This window comes from Diachasma alloeum, unplaced genomic scaffold, assembly GCF_001412515.2.
Source record: "Diachasma alloeum isolate Michigan unplaced genomic scaffold, Dall2.0 Dall_scaffold_00219, whole genome shotgun sequence".
Lineage (NCBI taxonomy): Eukaryota > Metazoa > Arthropoda > Insecta > Hymenoptera > Braconidae > Diachasma > Diachasma alloeum.
Genome location: NW_021680384.1, coordinates 152,600 through 175,732, shown reverse-complemented (window position 1 = coordinate 175,732; position 23,133 = coordinate 152,600). Strand labels below are relative to the sequence as shown.

General features: G+C 40.1%; 5 protein-coding genes and 1 non-coding gene across 7 annotated transcripts; 4 read left to right on the top strand and 2 right to left on the bottom strand.

Moving 5' to 3' along the window:
* The first annotated feature begins 271 nt into the window (after window positions 1-271).
* On the top strand, window positions 272-4,011 carry LOC107037422 (lymphokine-activated killer T-cell-originated protein kinase homolog). The gene is made up of 5 exons (XM_015255974.2): window positions 272-545; window positions 671-907; window positions 1,764-2,057; window positions 3,044-3,265; window positions 3,350-4,011. The coding sequence occupies exons 1-5, from the start codon at window positions 422-424 to the stop codon at window positions 3,541-3,543; spliced, it is 1,071 nt and encodes a 356-aa protein (XP_015111460.1). The 5' UTR covers window positions 272-421; the 3' UTR covers window positions 3,544-4,011.
* Window positions 2,147-2,228, top strand: Trnal-aag. Its single transcript has one exon. It is a non-coding gene; the product is annotated as a tRNA-Leu (tRNA).
* Window positions 3,670-12,052, bottom strand: LOC107037423 (syntaxin-1A). Its single transcript, XM_015255975.2, has 9 exons — window positions 11,780-12,052; window positions 11,118-11,213; window positions 10,369-10,462; window positions 10,213-10,287; window positions 5,129-5,326; window positions 4,684-4,760; window positions 4,184-4,321; window positions 3,876-3,986; window positions 3,670-3,804 (listed from the first exon to the last, which is right to left on the bottom strand). The coding sequence occupies exons 1-9, from the start codon at window positions 11,810-11,812 to the stop codon at window positions 3,733-3,735; spliced, it is 894 nt and encodes a 297-aa protein (XP_015111461.1). The 5' UTR covers window positions 11,813-12,052; the 3' UTR covers window positions 3,670-3,732.
* On the top strand, window positions 5,275-9,862 carry LOC107037421 (condensin-2 complex subunit D3). Its single transcript, XM_015255972.2, has 3 exons — window positions 5,275-5,348; window positions 5,450-9,028; window positions 9,475-9,862. The coding sequence occupies exons 2-3, from the start codon at window positions 5,538-5,540 to the stop codon at window positions 9,782-9,784; spliced, it is 3,801 nt and encodes a 1,266-aa protein (XP_015111458.1). The 5' UTR covers window positions 5,275-5,348; window positions 5,450-5,537; the 3' UTR covers window positions 9,785-9,862.
* A 1,212-nt stretch (window positions 12,053-13,264) lies between the features above and the next one.
* LOC107037418 (ankyrin repeat domain-containing protein 29) lies at window positions 13,265-20,400 on the bottom strand. Of its 2 annotated transcripts, XM_015255969.2 has the most exons (8): window positions 20,106-20,400; window positions 19,608-19,718; window positions 18,953-19,051; window positions 17,171-17,269; window positions 16,952-17,050; window positions 16,236-16,433; window positions 16,067-16,162; window positions 13,265-14,607 (listed from the first exon to the last, which is right to left on the bottom strand). In XM_015255969.2, the coding sequence occupies exons 1-8, from the start codon at window positions 20,115-20,117 to the stop codon at window positions 14,410-14,412; spliced, it is 912 nt and encodes a 303-aa protein (XP_015111455.1). In that variant the 5' UTR covers window positions 20,118-20,400; the 3' UTR covers window positions 13,265-14,409. The 2 variants fall into 2 exon arrangements, with proteins under 2 accessions (XP_015111455.1, XP_015111456.1); XM_015255970.2 differs by lacking the exon at window positions 19,608-19,718.
* An 838-nt stretch (window positions 20,401-21,238) lies between these two features.
* On the top strand, window positions 21,239-22,404 carry LOC107037420 (40S ribosomal protein S21). The gene is made up of 4 exons (XM_015255971.1): window positions 21,239-21,315; window positions 21,416-21,472; window positions 21,664-21,799; window positions 22,277-22,404. The coding sequence occupies exons 2-4, from the start codon at window positions 21,423-21,425 to the stop codon at window positions 22,340-22,342; spliced, it is 252 nt and encodes an 83-aa protein (XP_015111457.1). The 5' UTR covers window positions 21,239-21,315; window positions 21,416-21,422; the 3' UTR covers window positions 22,343-22,404.
* The last annotated feature ends 729 nt before the right edge of the window (window positions 22,405-23,133 follow it).

The window sequence follows — 23,133 nt, the reverse complement described above, 5'->3', positions numbered from 1 at the left end:
GTCATTTTTAAGATCACGTCAGATGACCAAAAATGACGGTCATTTGCGCACACATTTTCCAACTACACAAAAAATTCATAGTAAGCTGTTAAAAAAAATCATAATTACCTACTATAAACATTTTTTGTAGATCAAAAATTTGGGCGTCAAATTACCGTCATTTTTGGTCATGTGACGCGTTCTCAGAAATTACGGTCATTTTGCATCTACGCATTACACTAGATTCCCCCACCACGTCTATGATTCTAGGGAAGTTTCCCCATAAATATGGCGGCACTGGCGCGTCCCTCCTGAATTCCCCAGAATTTCAAATTCCTCCCAACGGATATAAACAGTAGACAGCACCCAGTGCACGAACAGGTGTTTATTGACGTTGTTCTCATAATTTTAATCGTAAAAAGTTTCTTTCGGGGACGGAAAAATGACTGAGTTCAAGACGCCGACGTCCAGAAAATTCAGGAGCAGAATTGAGAACAATTCCGAGCACCAGACGCCCATAAAAATTCCGGCTTCACCTTTCCTGAAGCAAATAGGTTACGGCTGTGGTGAGAGAATCTTCTTTGACTTTATTTTTCATATTTTTATTTTATTTCATTCATTGATTTATTTATTTCCCGGCTTTATTTCATTTTATTTTGACCTGGAAATATTTTTTTTCTTGGGTTTTCAGGGGTGAATGTCTTCACCCTGGAGCGATCGCCGAAGGTGGGGCTCATCCGTTCCCCCTGGGCCATAAAGAAGAGAAATACGTCGGTTTCTAAGGATAAAAAGTATGACGAGCGGATCAGACTCGAAGCCAAGATCCTGAGAGCTCTGCAGCACCCGAATATCGTGGGTTTCAGGGCTCTCACTGAATCGGAGGCTGGAGTCCCTTGCTTGGCGATGGAGCAGCTGGATGTTTCCCTTGGTGAGATTGATACGAAGATGATTTTATCTCACTAGTAAATTGTGGGATTATCCCGGTGATCCTCGACTCTAGGAGAAAATGTCAAGAGACATTTTTTGGGGGTCAGGAAATTCTCTGTGGAAAATGTCTTCTGACATTTTCTCCTGAATTCGATGATTACGGAGATAATTGAGGAATTGAGGGAGATCAACAGCGATTTCGACGTTTGAGTCAAGTTGTTTCATGTCATCACTGAATTGTTGAATTATCTCGGGGACTATCGACTTTGGGAGAAAATGTCTTTTAACATTTTCCGATGAAACCACTCATTAACGAGATTATTGCGTTATTACCAAGACAGGGAAGATCGAGTTGATGAAACATGGAAATGGACATTTTTGGTAATTGTGCTGTTATCTCGTTAATGAGTGGTTCTAGCCAAAAACTTCAAAGGACCTTTTTTGTAGAGAATTTAATTCAAGCTACAATAAAGGCTTCTTGACATTTTCTCCTAAAATCACTCGTCAATGAGATAATTCCATAATTCTGTGGCACGTTTGTTTCATAACGTAAATTTCATTGATCTTTGGTAATTGTGGATTTTCCTTGGTGATGAGTGGGTTTAGGGGAAAATGTCGAGAGACATTTTTGGGGGGAATTTCGTCAGCTACGGAAAAAGGTCTCTTAACATTTTTTTCGTAAATTCAATAATTACGGAGGTGATTGAATAATTAAGTAAAATTACACGTTTTACTTGAGTTGTTTTATCTCACTAATGAATTGTCCAATCATCTCGGTAATTATCGACTCCAGCATTAATTCTCTAGAATAAAAAAAAGAAAATCAATTCATTCAATCGATTTTATCACTGTACCAGGCGATATGATCGAGGAAAGAGTGGAGAATGGTCTTCCCCACTTCAGAGCCAGGGAGATCGAGGGGATAGGCTTCGAGGTGGCAAAAGGTCTCGAGTACCTGCACCACACAGCCCACATCCTCCACGGGGACCTCAAGAGCTACAACATCCTGGTCTCCAAGGACCTGAAAATCGTCAAGATCTGCGACTTCGGGGTCTCTGTGCCCCTGACCAAGACCCTGGAGCTCGACAAATCCACTGCTGACTTCGTCTACACTGGGACTGAGTGCTGGAACGCCCCCGAAGTCTTCTCAGGTATTTTTTTCAATCGTCTCTGAGATTCTCTTTTTACAGATATTTTTGGAGGCTCAGAACCGGTATTTTGGGCGCGTGTTTACACAGCTGGTAGCGTGGCCGAGCGGTCTAAGGCGCTGGTTTAAGGCACCAGTCTCTTCGGAGGCGTGGGTTCGAATCCCACCGCTGCCAATATTTTTATTTTCTCGTTTGATCAATCAGGAATTAAACAGAAGAATTAAAGGATTGAGAAATTTTGAAGAATAGAAGAAAATGATTTTATGTGTTTTTTTTTATCTAGAATTTTTTACTAATGCTAGCAAATTTAGGTAAATTTAATAGTCAATTAAAAAAAAATTCTACCCCGAAACCCACTCATCACCAAGACAAATGCACAATTACCAAAGATCAGCGAAATTTACGTTATGAAACAAACGTGCCACAGAATTATGGAATTATCTCATTGACGAGTGATTTTAGGAGAAAATGTCAAGAAGCCTTTATTGTAGCTTGAATTCAATTCTCTACAAAAAAGGTCCTTTGAAGTTTTTGGCTAGAACCACTCATTAACGAGATAACAGCATAATTACCAAAAATGTCCATTTCCATGTTTCATCAACTCGATCTTCCCTGTCTTGATAATAACGCAATAATCTCGTTAATGAGTGGTTTCGTCGGAAAATGTTAAAAGACATTTTCTCCCAAAGTCGATAGTCCCCGAGATAATTCAACAATTCAGTGATGACATGAAACAACTTGACTCAAACGTCGAAATCGCTGTTGATTTCCCTCAATCCCTCAATTATCTCCGTAATCATCGAATTCAGGAGAAAATGTCAGAAGACACTTTCCATAGAGAATTTCCTGACCCCCCAAAAATGTCTTTTGACATTTTCTCCTAGAGTCAATGATCACCGAGATAACTCCACAATTCACTAGTGACATAAAACAGCTCAGGTGAACCGTATAATTACTAGAATGAAAATAAAAATAATTTCCTCCTGCAGAAGGGCCAATCACCAACAAAACGGACATGTGGGCCTACGGTCTGACCCTCTGGGAGATGATAGCCCTCTCCCCACCGCACGTGGAGATCGACGAGTCCATAGACGAGTCCATGCTGGATGGTTCTTTCCTTGGTTCCACAGAAGAGGGAGAGAACGACGACCCCAACGGATCATTCAACGACAGCCTCATGATCTTGGAGGAAAAAATCCGTGCTAAATACGGTAAAAAATCAATCCAATAGATAAATAAAGAATAAAACCCCCAAATCGACAAAATCATTTTTCCATTTCCATTTCGAACTTCAGGAACTCGTCCAGCCCTTCCAGCCATCGAAATTGGCCCGGAGTACGACAAAATCCTGGAGATATTCTTCATCTGCACCGATCAGGACCAGAAGACTCGGCCCAGCGCCAAAGGGGTCGTTTCATTCTTCAACAATTACATTTTAAATTGCTGCAAGTCAACGGAGAATCCTTCCACCATGGATTGCGACACTTGAATGCCATAATTAATTACCCTAGATTAATTATCATTGGAGCAATAATTTCCAGTCCTCAATCAATTCATTATCTCAGTAATGTTCGACTATTGACATGAGAAATAATTAAGAGACGAAATTAATCTCTAAAACAATTGATAAAAAATCGATCACTTTATGTTGATATTTAAAATTTTATACGTTTTTTATTCACAAAAATATCGCTATTAGGAGCAGAATTATTATGACTATCGCGAGAATGATCAGGCACTTGATTTTTCTCTGTAAAAAGGAAGATTAGTTTAATTTTTGAGACAAAGGGGCATTTTTTATTGAAAATTGAAGGATTTCACCTTTCGATGCCGATTTTTTCGCTTCTCAGCTTTTCTTATATCAACTTTTCCACTGTCAACGTTATTTGTTGCCTGCCCAGCGAAATATTCGACACAATTTAATTGTTCTCCCTGAAAAACATCAATAAAAAATCAATTTTTTACTCGTTATAATGACTTTTTCATTTTTAATTGAAATTAAAAATTACTTTTTGATGAAAAAAATGAGAGGAAAATTCTTTAGAAATTTTTTTAGAGTGGAAGGAGAGGTTTCTGGGGTAGTTGTTTATGAGGAGAAGGCATTGGATGATTTTTCAATGATCATTCACCTGTTTTTCCACCGCAAAAGCCATTTCTATGAACATATCCCTGATCTCCACGATTGATTTTTCAAGTTTCAACATCTCTGTGTGCCTCATCTGGATTTCTGACAGCTGTGCTCTGGCAATTCGACTTTCCTCCAGAATCTACAAGAATCATTAACATTAATGATGAATGAACTTGAAAAAAGTAAAAAAATCCAGAATTCCTTCGGGTATTTTTGCGATTATCTCGGGAACTGATGGGTCTAGGGGAAAATATCACAAGAAAGTTTTCGTAGATAATTAAATTTCCGGGAAAAAATGTCCAGTGAAATTTTCCTCTAAAGTTGATAGCCACGGAGATAATTCCAAGAATACCTAGCATACCTGTTGACGAATTTTTTTTTTCTTTTTATAATTTTTTTCCTTTCCTTTTGTTCGTCGTTTTTTTTGTATGAAACCCTCTATAAACTTATTGGTTTTGTTCTGAAGCAAAAAAACAGAGTAGAGTCCAAAAAAATACTCACATTATCAACAAAAAGACTCGTTTTCTCCCCTTCCTCCGGGTCAGACTCGATGTATTGACTAGAATTTTCCTTCCTAACTGAAAACATCCCGATAATCCATCGATCAATCACCAAAGCAAACCCTTCCCCCCTAAAACCATTAAAAAAAATCACTTTCCCCAGTAAAATTCAGTACAAATCGTTGAAACCCTTCAAGTCGATTTTGTCAATCGCCCAGTTTTCGTGGAATATCTCGTTATCTAAGCGAGATATCAAAATTTTTAATACGACCTTTTCTGTAGCCCTCAATACGCTCTACAAAAAAGACTCTAACAAAAATTCTGCTATCTCCCTTAGATACGGAGATATTCCCCGAAAACTCGGCTGCGAGCCACGTCGACATGAGCCGTTTTGCCTCTTCGCTCCTAAATTCGTCATTAACCCCCGAAAGAATAACAAATCTCACGTAATCTCTTCTGCTGATGATAAATCGACGAGCACTTGGCGTGGTACTTCATCAGCGCGTCATTGTACTCCCGCATGATCCGCGAGAACAATTCAAAACTCGTGACATACTGGAGCACCCGAATGCGCGCATGCGCAGTGCCTTCCCTCGCGGCGTCGAGCGAGAGTTCCTCAAAGTGCGGGATATCCTTGCTGAGCTCTAAAAACCCCGAAAAACCCAGGTAAGTGCAGCAGAACGTCTCAACCTCCGCCAAAAACTCCCCCTCCCCTAAAAATTCGCCTCAAATGAACAGAAAAAACATTTTTTTCCGAACAAATCTAGCCCGAAAGCGCGCGCAAATATGTGAGGTTATGTTTACGCCCCGAAATCAAAACAAACCTAGCCCAAACAAAGAAAAAAAAAATAAAAAATGGAGGGCCTGAAGGTTTTCGCCGCCCTCCACCTCGATAAATTGCCGGCCCCCTGGGTGACCGCGATGTGGGAGGGGCAGTTCCTCGTCTTCGAGGCGATCCCCGAGGATTACGTCCCCCAGGTCGAGTCGGCCGGCGGCGACCTCGACGCGATCCTCGGGGACGTGATAAAACACGTGAAGCGATCGTTGGGGGGGAAAAAACGGGCTGACCCTGGGGATCCCCAGGAGTCGGGCTCCTCGTGGCAGACGCTCACCTCCGCGAGGGTGGAGCCGCGGCCGCTCCTGGCGCTCCTCGGGAGTCTGATAAAAACGGGTCAGGATCGCGATTACGACGAGGACGCGCGTCAGTCCTGCCTCCTGGGGACGCGCCTCTACCTGACGCTGTTGGCGGTCCCCGGGAGTTCGGTTTACGAGGTGTTCCACGAGAATCTTTTTCAACTCGCGTTGGACACGTTCAAGCTCGCGGAGGGGCTGATCGCCCCGGTGAAGAGGTCGAGGGCCCCCCAGGACCTGGGGGACCTCTACGAGGAGGAGGACAGCCTCCCGGCTCTGAGTAACGCGCAAAAGCAGAATTTGACGAGAAGTTTGAATACCATCATGTACGAGACGATCGTCTTCCTCGGGGAGTTCAGCCTCCTGGACCTGCCGCGGTCCCTCGAGGCGGTAGTCGCGGCGCTCGTTGATGTGACGAAGCTCGGAGGGGACTCTAACGTTCAAACCCCGAGGAAGAACGCGAGCCCCCCCGCCACCCTGGGCACCCTGACCCACAACGCGTACGTCGCGCTGACGGCCGCCTGTCACCCGCGCCACGGCCCCATCCCCATAACGATTAAACTCATCATCAAGAAGGTCCTGGTGTTCATGACCCAGAACTGCTACAACGATCTCAACGCGAAGCTCCTGGCTACCGTTCGAAAAACGACGATTCACTTTTTATCGAGCCTCGTCGAGCCGCACCAGGAGGCGGTGGAGGCGGGGATCCTCATCCTCATGAACCAGATCATGATCCACTGTTCTAAGATCGCGGAGGACCGTCGCAAGGAGGTCTCCATGATCATCGATCTCCTGAGGATCCTGAGGACGAGAAAGTCCCGGGACGACATCTGCGGGGACTTCCTCAGGTGCTCCCACAACAGCAAGATCACCTGGAGGATCTTCGCCCAGGAGATTCTCAACAAGTACCTGAAGATGTCAGACGACCTGGGAAGTGTCGAGGGCCGGAACCTGAGGAAGATTCTCCTGGGGACGGTGCTGTGTCACTGCAACGACGTGTCGAGTCTCGTCAGGGCGAAATGCGTCTCGACCCTCTCGGAGTACACGGAGGACCCGGAGAACCTCTTCGTCAGAGACTTGTTCACGAGGCGCGAGGAAGGAGGGGACATCCCCGTTTTCGAGGAGCTCGAGGAGGCGATGGCCAACCTCTCAGAGGACCTGGACATCCTCCCCGAGGCCGACGCCATGATCTCGATGTTGACGGAACGAGTGGAAGACGAGAGAGCGGCCGTCCGCATCTCCGCGATTCAAATCCTCCATAATTTCGTGAAAGTTAACGAGCATATCCTGACGAGGATCATCGACATCATCTCCGAGCACTGCCGGGACCCCACGATGACCGTCCGCATCCGGGCGATCCAGGTCCTCACCTCTCTGTTTCAATCATTCCCCCGTCACGAGAGCTTCTGCACGACCTGGGTGAAGTCAGTGGTCCCCCAGGTGTTCGACGTCGAGGTCAACGTCCAGGTGGAGGCCCTGAAGGCGCTGGAGTCCCTGACCCTCAAGAGGATATCCCCCCCGGGTGAAAACGTAGAGCTGCCCTGGAGGGTTCTGAATGAATTAACGAGAAACAAGATGAGGAAGCACCTGGCGAAGGCCTGCGACGCTTGGACAGAGTCCGGAAGCCTGACCAACTCGATCCTCAAGAGCATAAAGTCTCAAATCGGTTCGGAATACAACATCGAGGCGTGGATATTCCTCTCCGCCGTCTCCGAGAGTCAAGTCCTCGAGGACATGCAGCAGCACTTCCGGGGGTACGAGGACTTGTTCGAAGCGGACGACTTCCTGGAGCCCGTTTTCGAGGTCCTGAGAAGCTGCTGTTTGACGTTCGAGCAAAACTTCCTGGAGAAGATGCTGCGGGTGTTCCTGAGGCACCTGCAGGAGTTCCGGATCCACGAGAGGTTGATCAGTATATCCCTGGACATCGTTCACCAGGTCTCGGATTTCCTGAAGCCCACGGGGGAGGGGTTCGTCAGACCCTTCGAGGACGAGATGACGGACCTCCTGGAGGCCTCCGAGATGATCATCTCCTCGATAATCCATCACGAAACCTCCGGGACCACCTGCATAAGGGCGATCTACACCCTGGGCTATACTTCCTTACTCTGCCCAAAGGAGGTCTCCCTCTCGGTCTTGAGAATCCTCCAGGGTCTCCTCGTCTCCCCGGAGACCATCCCCACGTGGTTCACCAGCCCCAAGCGTCTCCAAGCCTGCGCAATAGTCGCCCTGGGCCAGCAATCCATGCGTAAAGAAGCCATCGCGCACGAAATGATGACCATCTTCGCGCAGCTCCTCTGCACCAGGTCCTCAGATGACGCCTCTGAAGACGCCGCCATTCGCGTCAACGCCGCCAAAGCTCTGGCAGACGTCGCCACGAGGTTCACCTCCCTCGTCGAGCCCCACCTCCCAGATATCTGCGTTTCCATGAAGGACGGCAATCCCATCGTCAGGGAAGCCATCGTAGTCATCTTCATTCAACTCCTGGTGGAGGACTACATCAAGGTCAAGGGCACCTTCTTCTTCCACATCCTGACAATGCTGGCGGACCCTGAGAAGACTATCCGCGAGATGACAGTCTTCCTGATCAAGGAGAGGCTCCTCATGAAGAACAAGGAGCTCATCTCCCAGCAGTTCCTGGAGGCCATCTACCACTACAACGACTTCGAGACCAACAACAAATTCTGCAAGCGGACCCTGAGGGATCACGAGAAGGTGGCGCTGGTCCTCAGCGGAGGGGACAACGCCGCCAATCGCAGACTCATCTACGATTTCATGCTGGAGAACCTCGACGTGGCAGGAAAATCGAAATTGCATCAGGTCCTGACGACTCAGATCTTCAATAATTTTCTGAGTGGAAACTTCAAGGTCACGAAGGGTCAGGCCCTCTGCGTCCTGAGAGACGCTCTCTACGTTGTTTCGAGCGTTCACCTGCAAGTGGGGGGTGGGGGGCGGTCCCAGGGGGATGATGAGGAGGAGGTGGAGGGAGGGAGGGTCAGCGGTTCCACGAATGTTCATCTGGAGAAGACGAAGAAGCACAGGGTTTCGGTTTTGCTGCCTAAGTTGGCGGAACTGAGGCGCAAGTTGACGAAGACCGAGGTGGAGGGGGACGTGGGGAGGGCTTTTGTCAAGATTGCCGGGGAGTTCGGGAAGGATCAGTTGACTGGACTGTTCGCCGAGTTCCCGGGGGTTGAGGAGGAGATGGAGCGTTGCATCAGGTGAGGGGAATTATTTTTCCGAATACAGGCTGTAAAACTGCATTTTACGGATACTTGGTGGGGAATTTTTTCATTGAAGAGTTTTTCTCGGCCTTGTGACGAAAAAACACTTTATAGCACTGCATGAGGAAAACGAGAACTTTTCCGTACGGTTCACGCATTAAAAAGTTCATTTTTTCAAGCTACTACTATAAAAAAATCAATTTTTTTGTGAAAACCATTTTTCTGCATTTTCTCGAAATCTACTGGAGGAAAATCGATCTTTTTTTTTTTAATTTCACGTAAAATTTTCCGCTCTACCGAATGAGAAATATGTCGACCCATTTTGTCCCATAGTTTTCAACTAATTAAGCCAAAAAAAAACACTAATAAAAAAAAGTCAAAAAAACGATTTTCACATCGGCATCCAGCGAGGGATGGCTCTGAAGATGATTTTATTTCGGTAGATTGTATGGAAAGAGAGGAGAAGTGGATGATGAAGTTGATGAGTCCTCGCAACCACTCGGGGAATCGACGCCAATTAAACAGAAGCATTTATCACTGAGGGGCAGAAGCCCGCGGATAGTTCTGAGAAGACTCTCGTCGCTGACTTATCCAGGTCTCAATCATTCCGCGAAGCCGAGGGAGAGGGACATGAGCAGAACTATTTCCAGTCCAGTGGTCGTCTTGAGTGACTGCGTGCGGGATCTTAATTTAATTAACGCGCCGCAGTCCTCGGGAGGTGCAGCACGAGAGGCCGAACGGGAGGCGAGGTGATGGGGTAAAAAACATGAGTTGAATATAGTTTTAATGAATGCTTTTGATTGGGATGGGATTATGGGGAGAAGGAGTAGGTTTAGGGGAAAATGTTGCGAATACTTTTTGAAGAGAATTCAATTTCCTACAATCAATGTCTTGTGACTTTTTCATCAAAATCCAATCATTAACGAGATAATTGAGCAATTAATGAAATGGCTAACTCTGATATTTCATGGAGTTCATTTTTACCATTGTGTTTATTATGCGATTATCACGGTAATGACGGGGTTTGGAAGAAAATGTTCCGGATACTTAATGCAGAGAATCAAATTTTCTACAAAAAATTCCCCTGCCATTTTTGTCTTAATTCATTAATTAATGAGATAATCTCAAACAATCAATCACCGAAATGACAAAAAATGAAAAAACGTTAAAGTGAAGTTTACCTTTTAAACTTGTACGAATTCTCAACGAAGTTTGAGAGATTATGAATGTTCGACCCTCGAGCTCAGTGTGAATATCTGAAATTCTAATTTTTCATTAGTTAATGAAGATTTATAACGGGGTGTGTCCCTTCAGAATTTCCTTTTTGGAGGTTTTACCTGGATTCGTGTGCAGTAGTTCATTGTTATGAAGATTTTTCACGATATTCACGTTGTCCTGGAGGATATCCAGCATTGTCCTGATATTTTCAGCCTGAAAGAACACTCATTAACAAGACAATTCCAATTAATCAGCGAAAAATAGAAATTCTTTCTCAATTTTTCCAGTGAATTTCTTCTTTTTATTTTATTTCTGAGTATTTTATTGATGGGAGTTTCTCCCATTTTCACTACTCATTGATCAATCCATACCCAAACGTTCGTTACGACTAGCGATGGAAAGAATAATGAACATTTACGTCATTATAATTACTTAACAACAAGGTAATGAAAAATAGATTTAGTTTTTATTAATTAAAAAATTAATCAGAATTTTATGTTTTATACCATTGATATGGTAACAAAATATTCCAAAATAAGTTCGTTTTATGAAGTGCCTCTTGACATTTTCCCTTAAAATAAATGATAATCAAGACAATTAAAGAATAAATCAAGTTTCACGTTCAATGAAAATGAATAGATTTGTGAATTTTGGGATTATCTCGAAAGCCATTGAATTTAGGGGAAAATGTATGGGAATCTTTTTTGTTCCTAACGAAATTTCCAACAAAAAATATTATGTGACATTTTTTTATAAATCCTCTCATTAGTGAGATAAATCTATCCAAACAAAGTCAAACACAGTTATCACTAGCTAAAACTCTAAAACAATTATCAGTCAGTTTTTTAATCATCGAAAAATCACCCACCTGTTCTAGAACATCCTTCACCCTTTTATTCTGCCCGATCTGAACGCAAACATCTTTCAAAAGTCCTCTCCCAAAGTTGGAATCACTTCTGCGTCTCTAGAATCCCCAATAAATCATGAAAAACAATTTTTTCCGTTGACAAAATCGTTAAACAGGGTTTTTAAATCGTCAAAATTAATTTTTCCACTTCTAAAATCTTTAGCCAATTTTTGCAGTTGTAAAAATCATTACAGAGAAGTTTTTCAATTTAAAAAATCACCGCATGTAATTTTTTTAGTTGAAAAAAAATTCATCGAAGACAATTTTGTGACAAAAAGTTATCAAAAAAAAATTTTTTCTCCACAAAATCACTAAAAAATTTTTTTCTGTTGTAAAAACCATCGAAAACAATTAAAAAAATCACTAAACCAATTTTTCTAATCGAAAAATCATCGAAAAAAATTCTTCGACTTGACAAAATCATTAAAGGAATTCTCTGAATTGAAAAAATCATTTTAAAAAATTCTCTCAATTTAAAAAACCACCAAAAACACTTCATATAATCCCAAAAATCATCTAAAACTCTGTTCTCAACGAAGAAGCGCACAAAAAAAATCCCAATGAAAAAAAAAATCACGAAGACAAACTTTCGAAACGGAAAAACACTTGGAAAAAAAACTAACTGCACACAGATCCGGCAATCGATCTCGAATCATTGGAACTTGTCACAGAGGTGTGCACCCAGAAAAGCCTGGAAAGTGACTAAACGTTCTTTATCAGGCTTATCTCTCCCAGTACTGATACCCCGATAAAGTCGACAAATGTCTTGGCATCACTGAGGCCTTCTTTTCACACGGCGACCCACATTCGAGGCCGTAATTCACGATTACAGTGGGAATACACTTTGCATGTGCATAACTTTTGCAAACTCCGCGAGGAAATGATCACTTGGCAGATGGTTGCGATCTCGAGGGCATTGAGAATGTGAGGTAATGGCCAAAGTCTCATGTGTTTGAGTTTGCAAGAACGTTGGAATGAGATGGAGATTAAAAAATGAGGGAAAAAATTGATTAAAAAATGGTGAATAAGAAGATTGATTGGAGAAAATTGCGATGTCGAAGGAGGATTAATCATAGCTGGTGCTGGACTTTTGTTGGGATTGAATGGAGTCATTGTTCGTGGCGAGTGATGAGTGGTGGGAGGGACTGGAGAGGATAGTAGTGACTTGGGTGGGTTCGGGGGAAAATGTGAATTTTTTTTCGTTGAGGGAATTATACGGTTTACCTGGGCTATTTTATGACACTAGTGAATTGTGGTATCATCTCGGTGATCAGTGACTCTAGGAGAAAATGTCAAGAGACGTTTTTTGGGGGTCAGGAAATTCTCTGGGGAAAATGTCTTCTGACATTTTCTCCTGAATTCGATGATTACGGAGATAATTGAGGGATTGAGGGAAATCAACAGCGATTTCGACGTTTGAGTCAAGTTGTTTCATGTCATCACTGAATTGTTGAATTATCTCGCGGACTATTGACTTTGGGAGAAAATGTCTTTTAACATTATCCGATGAAACCACTCATTAACGAGATTATTGCGTTATTACCAAGACAGGGAAGATCGAGTTGATGAAACATGGAAATGGACATTTTTGGTAATTGTGCTGTTATCTCGTTAATGAGTGGTTCTAGCCAAAAACTTCAAAGGACCTTTTTTGTAGAGAATTTAATTCAAGCTACAATAAAGGCTTCTTGACATTTTCTCCTAAAATCACTCGTCAATGAGATAATTCCATAATTCTGTGGCACGTTTGTTTCATAACGTAAATTTCATTGATCTTTGGTAATTGTGGATTTCCCTTGGTGATGAGTGGGTTTAGGGGAAAATGTCGAGAGACATTTTTGGGGGGAATTTCGTCAGCTACGGAAAAATGTCTCTTAACATTTTTTTCGTAAATTCAATAATTACGGAGGTGATTGAATAATTGGCTCGATACGAGTCATTTTTTGGGATTTATCTAGTACTTTTTCACCTCGCTTTTTACTATAAGTTATAGTTTATGATCAATATGTTGATAATTATAATGAAAAATTAAAAATATGTACAATACGAAGTAATATATTTTTCTGGAATAGAAGTGAATAAATTAAGAATAAGAAAAAGCTTCGTGATTCATTCTCAATGGCATAATTTATTCATAGAATTCTTTTATTTCTCTCGTTCACAACTTTATAACAATTAACAAACATTATGCATTTATCCACGATAAGTTAGTAGGAAGACTGGAAAAATAGTTGCTTATTATTCAATAAAATTGAATTCAGTAATGAGGAATGAGATTCAATGATTCATCGCGACTATTTTTGCTGAGAAGTGATGGACAAAATCTCTTTTGTCCATCACATTTTTAATAGAAAATTTAATTGTCTAGAAATTATCGTCTCTACCTCACTCCTTTATACAGAAAATTAAATTTCCCACGAAAATTTATTCCCAACGCTTCATAATTTCGAAATGATCTCTTTAATGGGTGATTTTATGAAAAATTGTCCTCGAAATGTTCTCTGAAATCGCTCATTAACAAATCAATTTCATTCTCTCTCCAAATTTCTCCAAAAATTTGAAATTTCAATCATCTTTTCGCATTAATCAACGTCCCTCGTACTCCATGAACACTTTAATACGACTCCTAAGGCATTTACAGTCTCAATAAAGTATTAAAAACGATGAAGTTGTGCTAAAACTTGAGGACGGTTTTTACATTCTCTCGGGGAATGACATTTTCATAATAAATATCGGTTTTTTTAGATGTCATCACTGTCCTCACGTATTTACAGATTTCATGGTCTCCTCGACCTCTGACACACATCTCATGAAAGTAAATGGTGCAAATCATCGTCGTCAAGCGTCAAACATCATTTGCCCGCTTTTTCATTTTTATTTTTAGAAAATTCCCGTTGAATCATCAATTTCGATTTAACCACTTTTTTTCAGGGGCTTTTTTCCAAAAAAAAATCAACTGCATTCGTTAGATCGGAGAATTTTAAGGAATATTGAAAAAAAAATCGCCCATTTTGCCCCATTATTTCGCGAGATACAGCCAAAAAACGAAATAATTTTGAAATACATTTTGTTGAATATTTCGAGAAATAAAGGCCGCAGAGGGTCGATTTTTTTTTCAATCTGTGGGTAAATTTTCCGATCTTTCTAGTGAAATTGCCCTTTTTTTTCGAATTTTTCACAATAAAAATTTTTAAATTGGCGAAAGGAAATTTTTTTTTTTCGATTTTGAAAAATTGTGCTCAGACAGTTGTTATCAGCGAGATGCAGTTCTCGACCTGACTCTGTCCTTGAGATAATTGGCGACCTGCCCCTGCGAATGCCTGAGTGCTAGTTGAAGGGGCGTAAGTCCCTCCTGATTGACTAAAAGTGGATCGGCGCCAGCCCCCACCAATTGTCTTGCCACGGTCATGTGTCCCGTCAAGGCTGCTGCGTGCAGTGCACTTTCACCGTTCTCCATTTGTACATGAAACATATGGGAAATGAGTTGAATTGCTTCCGGTGAATTAGTCGAGTGGTTTAATGTCAAGGGGCGGAATATACCGCAACGAGTGGATTTTATTTTGAATTTAATTCATCTTAATTTCTATTCATTTATTCTTTATGAGTGGTGCAGAGGATATTTACATTTTTGGAATGCGAAAATGACCCTCATTTTTTTCACTACATGTAAGATTTATGTCAGTCTTGTGACAATTTTTTGTGACAAGACTGTCATAGTCTGATATTATAAAAAAATTCTTGGATTTTACGTTCCACCATGGCAAAAATTAATTTGACATTTCTGTTTTTATGTTTATAATAATATTTGAGAGAACATTTTTTTGCGTTTACGCATTTGCAATTTTTGCAATTTTCTTCCGAATGTTTCTCTCGTCCTGTCTCGGCTTTAACGCTGTCGTTTCGAATGCTCAAGGCACTCCTCCTCAGGTGCAGGATTTTTTTGACGTGGATACGTCTATGGTTGCAATATGGGGGGATCATTTTGGGAGACGGCCCTTATTCTAGAAAATTCTAGCCATTTCGAGGTAATTTGAGAAGTTTCTAGAAATTTCGAGGAAATTCAGGGAGTTTCCAGAAAATTCGAGAGAATTCAAGGAGTTACTAGAAATTCCAAGAGAATTTAAGAGTTTCTAGAGTTTCTAGAGAATTCAAGAGAATTCAAAGAGTTTCTAGAAAATTCGAGGAAGTTCAGGAAATTTCTAGAGAATTCAAGAGAATTCAAAGAGTTTCTAGAAAATTTGAGGAAATTCAGGAAGTTTCTAGAGAATTCACGGAGTTTCTAGAAATTTCGAGGGATTTCAGGGAGTTTCTAGAGAATTCAAGAGAATTCCAGGAGTTTCTAGAAATTTCGAGGAAATTCAGGGAGTTTCTAGAAAATTCGAGGAAATTCAGTAAGTTTCTAGAGAATTCAAGAGAATTCAAAGAGTTTCTAGAAAATTGAAGGAGTTTCTAGAAATTTCGAGGAAATTCAGGGAGTTTCTAGAAAATTCGAGAGAATTCAGGGAGTTTCTAGAAAATTCGAGGAAATTCAGTAAGTTTCTAGAGAATTCAAGAGAAGTCAAAGAGTTTCTAGAAAATTCAAGGAAATTCAGGAAGTTTCTAGAGAATTCAAGGAGTTTTTAGAAATTTCGAGGGATTTTAGGGAGTTTCTAGAGAATTCAAGAGAATTCCAGGAGTTTCTAGAAATTTCGAGGAAATTCAGGGAGTTTCTAGAGAATTCAAGGAGTTCCTAGAAATTTCGAGGAAATTCGAGAAAGAAGGAAAGACCATGGACGTATCCACGTACAATTACAGCTGTATCGAAGATATAATTTTTTTATTCATCTGGACTTATTCATTGATTAAATCACCCATATCCAAAAAAATTAAAATATTTAAAAAAATCATGTCCCTATTATCCTCGACTTTACCGGAAGAATTCCTAGGGACGGCCGATACTTGAGCAGCTCCCCAATAACCGCCGTATGGCCCTTATGAGACGCCTTGAATAGCGGTGTCGCCCCATCCTGAAAAAAAATAAAATCATAACTCCTCTAGAGTCTCGCTTCCGTGGAAAGTCCTCGAAGTCTCTTTATTTACGTGTCTCGTGGCGTCGACCTTGGCCCCAGCCTTGAGGAGCCTTCTGACAGCATGATCGTGTCCCATTTGCGCTGCAATCCACAGTGGTGTGGCCCCATCGGTTCTCGCAGCGTCGGTCTTTGCCCCGTGCTCCAGCAAAACCTCCAGAATCCGCACGTGACCGTTCTGAGACGCTATAAATAGCGCTGTCGCTCCGTCCTACGTAAAGCCACCCCTCCTCTCGTAAATCAATAAATCCGCAAAAAAGACTAGAGACTCCGGTGTAAACATCACGCATATTGCAATTTTTTTTTTTTCGTTGGAAGAAAAAAATTTCGCGAAGAGAAAGTTTTCTTAATTTTTAAAAAATTCGATTTCGTTAATTTTTTTTTTCATTTTAAAAAAATTTTAGATTTTTTTTTCGTTTATGAAATGGGGTCATTATTGACCCCTCCCTCCTCGTACTCAAAAAATTGTTTTTTGAAAACGTTAATTCGGCATTTTAAAAAATGAGAGATTTTTTTTATTTTTCAAAAATTCTATTGGACTGATTATAATTAATTATTGATGAAATTTTCAATTTTTTAAAATTATAGGATAGGGTCATTATTGACTCCTCCCCTCTCCCGCTTGAAAAATATTTTTTTCAAACAAATTGGCATAAAAAATAAGCCTCAGTGTACATCACGTTTTTTACGATTTTTTTTTCGTTGTGACAGAAAGATTTCTTGTATTACCTTCATATGCGCATTAACATTCGCCCCCCTCTCGATCATGCTCTCGACAACATCCAGATGACCGCATTGACATGCCACGAAGAGAGGGGTGCCGCCGTCCTATCGATGAGATCAATCATCAGAATTAGAACGGGCGTCAATCAATCAAAATTAATGGGAATAAATGCAAATGAAGTGGGCGCGGTAGAAGTTGAAATATTTAAAATATGAAGTACGTACGATGCTGCAGGAGTCGACAGTTGCTCCGTGCTCAATTAATAAATTAACAACGTCAACAAAGCCCCCTTGGGCTGCGAAAAATAGAGCTGTTGTTGAAGTCTGCAACGGAAATTGAAAAAAAAACACGTTCAGTTTATTTTTTTTTCAAGTAGTAAACGACGTTTTGAGGGTCAAACGACCCTTGATTTTTTTCAATTATTTTTAGTCGAGGGTTAAATTGTCTTGAAGGTCAATTGACCCTTTCTAATTACTCTGACCTAATCCGTTCGACTCTCGAAACCATTTGACCCTTACCCTTAACCATTCTTGCGAATTGTTTGATCCTCAAAAACCTTTCTTTCTCACGTTAATGCTATTAGTTATTACTTCAACTTCATTTGGTCTCGGTAAAATTAATATTCACGTGCCCCATGGACCGGTATATCCATTACAAAAGCCACTGAAATTCTAGAACACACCGAGACCGTAGTTTCACCTTCATACGAGCCGTGAAAAATGGGAGTGAAAAATACGTTTGACTCTCACGTGACTGGAATTTCAATGGACATCAACTCCCTCCCCTTACAAATTCCCATTCTCTTCATTAACATAAATCAACAAAGACTGACGAAAAAAATTCCAAAGAAAATTAGAGTATCCGATTATTACCCGAAAAATAAAAAAGTTCTCAACATTTAGAATTTCATGGGACGGGGTCGATAATGACCCCATCCAAACGACCCATTTTACCCCATTAATTTTCTGAGTTACAGTCAAATAACTCTTTCCACTCAAAAATTAATTCTGAATGTTACTCGTGAAATAGAAATGGGGGGGGGGCAAAACGGGTTTTTTAATTTTTATTTCAGATCGAATTTTCTAATCTATTGAATGAAATGGATTTGATGAAAAAAATAAAAATTTTAAGTGACTTGAAAAATGTGAAAATAGTCACGGAAGCGAGCGCTCATGATTGAAAATTATTTATGAAACTGGAGGAGAGTGCATGAGACAGGAGGGGAGATCAACGGAGTGTTGCTAACAAAAAATCACTCCAGCCCAGAGGCTGTTCGGTATTGCGTAATGGTCCGGCGGTTTTAAAACCCGTGAGTTAACCGTTTTACGTAATTCCTCAACGTGTGCGAGAAGGTTCCTCTTCTCTTTGAGGTCAACGACAGTTGGAGGATTCATTCGTGAGTCTATCCTCGTATTTTATCTTCTTTTTTACTTGTTTTTCCGGTTATTTTTATCTCTCTACCGCCCATAAAAAGTCGAAAAAAAAAATTGAAAAAAATTCCGATCTACATTGTTGAAATTTGTCTCTCTCCTACACTACTTTTAAAAAAACGCAAACATTTTTTCCGGTTTCTGAAAAATTCTGTTCCATTAATTATTTTTTTCATTAAAAAAAAAATTTTTTTTTTGTTCATAGGATGGGGTCATTATTGACCCCACCCCTAAAAAAATTGTAAGTGTTAAATTGGCATAATAATAATAATCTTTAATATTTTAAAAAATATTTTAATAAATATTTTATTTATAATGTTTAATATTATAGCGGTCTCATTAACGAGTAAATAATAATAATAATAATAATAATAATAATAATAATAATAATGATCTTGGTGTAAAGCGAATAGTGGGGGAAGAGTAGAAAATAAATTCTATTTGTGTAGAAGGACTCGTAAATAACAGGGTATCATGGGCCAAGTGGAGAGTCATTCATCCACAGCCATTCATTATTTTATTTTTTTTTTTTTCGGGTGGACGGCCCCACAACAAGGGGTCACAACCAGAACTTACCAGCCTTTTGGCATTAGGATCCGCCCCTTGTTGTAATAGCTCGGTTACAGCTTCAATATGGCCCCCAGCGGCCGCCAATATGAGCGGGGTCGTGCCGTCCTGAATTAAAAATGAATTTCGTTAATTATTTAATTTATTAATTCCAAGTCTTGCCGTTCTAAGATGAAAAGTAGAGTTTTCTCCCTCTTCTTAGGAAGCGAAACACCGACTTTACGCACAGGTGTGATAGGAACTGGATTTCGAAATTTTTTTTTGCATTCGTACAGTCCTAGAGCAGGAAATCGCTCTTTTTTCCATCCTAGGACGAAAAGTAATCATTTTCTCCTTCTTATCAAGGGGGAAATGCAAACTTTTAATTCAGGCGCGATGGAAACTTCTTTTTTTAATTTGATTTTGTGTTCAGGAAGTCCTACGGCGCGATATCTTTTTTTTTTGCATCCTAGGACAAGAAGTAATTTTTTTCTCCCTCTCAATAGAAAAGAAAATACAAACTTTACGTGCACGTGTGATAAAAAAGTTCTATTTTTCAATCGATTTTGTAAAGTCCTCTTTTTCGTCCTAGTACGAAAAGTAAATGTTTTCTTCTGCTCTTTTTTCATGATAAAAGCCGAGTCTCATTTTTTTTCCATCAATCTACGGAATTTGGAAGACTCACCTTATCTTTACAGTCAATATGAACCCGTCCCGACTCAAGGAGAACCCGAAGACGTTTCGAGTCACCACGTGCCGCTGACAGATGCAGCTCCACGTCCCACGGAGATTCTTTCTATTAATCAATCTCCATTAATCAGCCGACAAATAAAAAAAATCAAAAGATTTCGAAAGTTGATGGATGTATGTAGATCACGGTCGTGAAAACAGTTGAGTTAATTTTTTCGCTAATGACTAATTAAGTAGACGGAAATTTGCATTTCATGTGCAAGATCAAAAGAACGACTTTTCCCGGACTCGCGCGTCTCATAAATTATTTACGTCTTTTAACACGTGTTAATGGAACACGCATGTCCCCGACGAGCGTTAATATTGATGAGAGATAAGGAATTTGTGGGCGCTCTATTGACATTCGCCTCAATTTAGTGTTTCCAAAGTGAAAAAAAAAATCTCGCGAAACAAATTTTTTATCGCGATGTTAATGAAATATTGGTGTAATTACCTTCATGGACATTTTTAATTGATGAAAATAGACTGGATAGTTGTCGCGATTGGGCAAAAATATTGAACTAAAAAAATATGAATTTTTTTTAACTGCACATTGCCGAGGCACTTGTCACTACCGCCTGCCACTTCGCGAATTCATGATGAAAAAAAATTCTCGCGATGCTGCGAACGCGACGAGACGTGTGGGCAGGATATTTTATGGGGAATTGCCGACGAATATCGATGGCTTTCGCGGATGGGGCTCATAGTACTGAGGGAGGAGCCGCGAGACACATCAGCGGCCGCGATCGGTCGTCCGATGACTACGGACTCGACGTTCCACCGCGGTGGTGATGCACCTGAGTGAGGCTCGCGGGTTGGAGGGGGCAGCACGGTCCAACGGGACGATTGTTTAAATTTTTTCAATTTTTTTTATAATTTGTTTTCGATTTAATGATTTTTTTTCGGTTAAGAAAGGTCAAGTTTCACTCTTCGTTTCAATAGGTTGATTGTCGACTCATTATGCACGCGGTTACCTCCAGAACTATCAGCTTTAGGAGAAAATGTTATGAGGCATTTTTGTAGAAAATTTAATTCTCTGCAATAAGTATGCTGGACATTTTCTCCTAAATCCAGTCATTATCGAGATAATCGCGTTATTGACGAGATACGAAAAGTGAGCTCGATAAAACATTGGAATTAAGAGTTGTGTTAATTGCCCAATTATGTCGTTAGTTAGTGGATTTAGACAAAAATGTCGGAAGAAATTTTTTGTAGAAAATTTAGTTTTCTACAAAAAGTGTCGAGAACATTTTCTTCTAATTCCACTCATTATCGAGATAATTAACAACATGTTAAAAACGAATCCGATAGAACGTCATAATGAAACCTTCAGTAATTACCCAATTATCTCGATAATGAGTGGGCTTAGACAAAAATCTCACAGAACATTTTTTGTAGAAAATTCAATTCTCCACAAAAAATGTCTTGTGACATTTTCTCCCAAAACCACTTATTCCCCAGATAATTCCCAGTTACCAAATCATTTCAATCATTTCAACTAAAAACAACTGATCAACCTTCTTAAAATTTCGAAGATTCAATTTAAAAAAATATTCCCGCGGTTTTGCGTCCTGAAGATGGCGGCAGTGTCGCTCTCGATATATCGAAAATCTCTTCCTGGCTCCCTCTTTCCGGTTTGGAACCCTGCGTGAGAACCCTCGACAGTACGTAAACGCAAATAATTTCTGATTAATTAATTAATCCCAAGTTCTTCCCATTAATTTTGTGGAGTATTAATTGGTAATTTTCCGGGTATTTTATCAGGTAGAAAATGGAAAACGACGCGAGAGAATTCGTCGACCTGTACTGGCCGAGGAAATGGTGAGTGTCACACGTGCTTCTCCCTCAATTTTTTTTTTTATAATTTTCTCGTAGATTTAATTATCTAATTAGTTCTATAATTGCGAGGGGCTCAATTGGGGACGTTTTTTGTACCCTTCTGGACGTTTTTGGAAGGGAAAATTGCAGGGGATGAGTGAGAATAGAAGTGAGGTTATGCCTTGTGTTTTCAGCTCCTCGAGCAACAGAATCATTCACGCCAAAGACCATGCGTCCATTCAGCTGACTCTTGCTGATGTTGATCCAACCACTGGACGCATGACTGGACAACACAAGATGTACGCGATCTGTGGAGCCATTCGTCGTATGGTAATTAATTTATTTTGGTTAATTAGTTGTTTTTTGTGGAGGGGGGAAAGAAGAGGATTTTGTAGGTGGGATTTATCTCGGGAGTGAGTGGGTTTAGGAGGAAATTTCATAGGACATTTTTTGGAGAGGATTAAATTTCCCATGAAAAATGTCTCTTGACATTTTTCCCCAAATCCAGGGGTTAACGAGATAATTGGGAAATTGATGGGACTGTTGATACCGATGTTTCATCGAGTGCAGTTTGAACATCTTTTTAATTATGCGATTATCTCGGTAATGACTGGGTTTGGACAAAAATTTGCTGAATACTTTTTATAGAGAATTGAATTTCCTGCAAAAAATTTCTTCTCACTTTTTCGTCTAAATCCACCAATTAACGAGATAAGTTCATGTTTAATCGGATTTAAAACTCATGTCAATCAATTTAGGATGGAAAAACGTTTTGATTGATTCTAATTATTTTAATTAATGTTTCAGGGTGAGTCCGACGACTGCATCGTTCGCCTAGGCAAGAAGGACGGAATTCTCGCTAAGAACTATTAATTTATGGCCACACGACTCTATTCCACAATATAAATAAAATTTACAAAAAAAGACAAATCGAATTTTTTTTTCTTTTCTCAAATACTCGCTCCCTCCAAATATTAATTTTTCTTGATAGTTTGGACATAATAAGGAAATTTTATCTTCAAAATTTTTTATTGATTATCTCTTGATAAAAATGAAATAAGAATAGTGACGGAATAATGAATCTGCGTAAATTTGAACTTTTATATACACATATAATACATCAAACAAAAATTACTCGATGAGAGAATCAAGAATGATTGCATTAGGCATTAAAACTAGTTTCGGTAACAATTATAACGATATTTTTGATTTATTTATTTCGATATAAAAATAAAAGCTATATCTATAAAATAATCCTGTTGAGGAGTGATAAATCGTGGAAGTTAAATCAAATTTGACGTTTTTCATTAATTTTACATTGTGTTTGTGAGATTCTCTTTTGATATTTTCTCCTGGCTGCAATATCGAGATATTTATATTAATTCAATAGTGATATGAAACAAGAGCCCAACCCTTCCCACTTCATCACTCCACAACAGAATTAATCCTCACAATAATTAACCGAGAATGAGCACAATTAATCATTCGGCTCATGTCATCCCTGATGACAATTATGACATTCAGAAAATACATCATTTGTGACTGATGAAAGAATAATAATTTACACCTCTCGAACGCAAAAATTTCCACAAGAATTATCGATAACAAAAAAATATTCAGCCCAAATCAATAATAATTGCTAATAATAATAATAATAATAACAA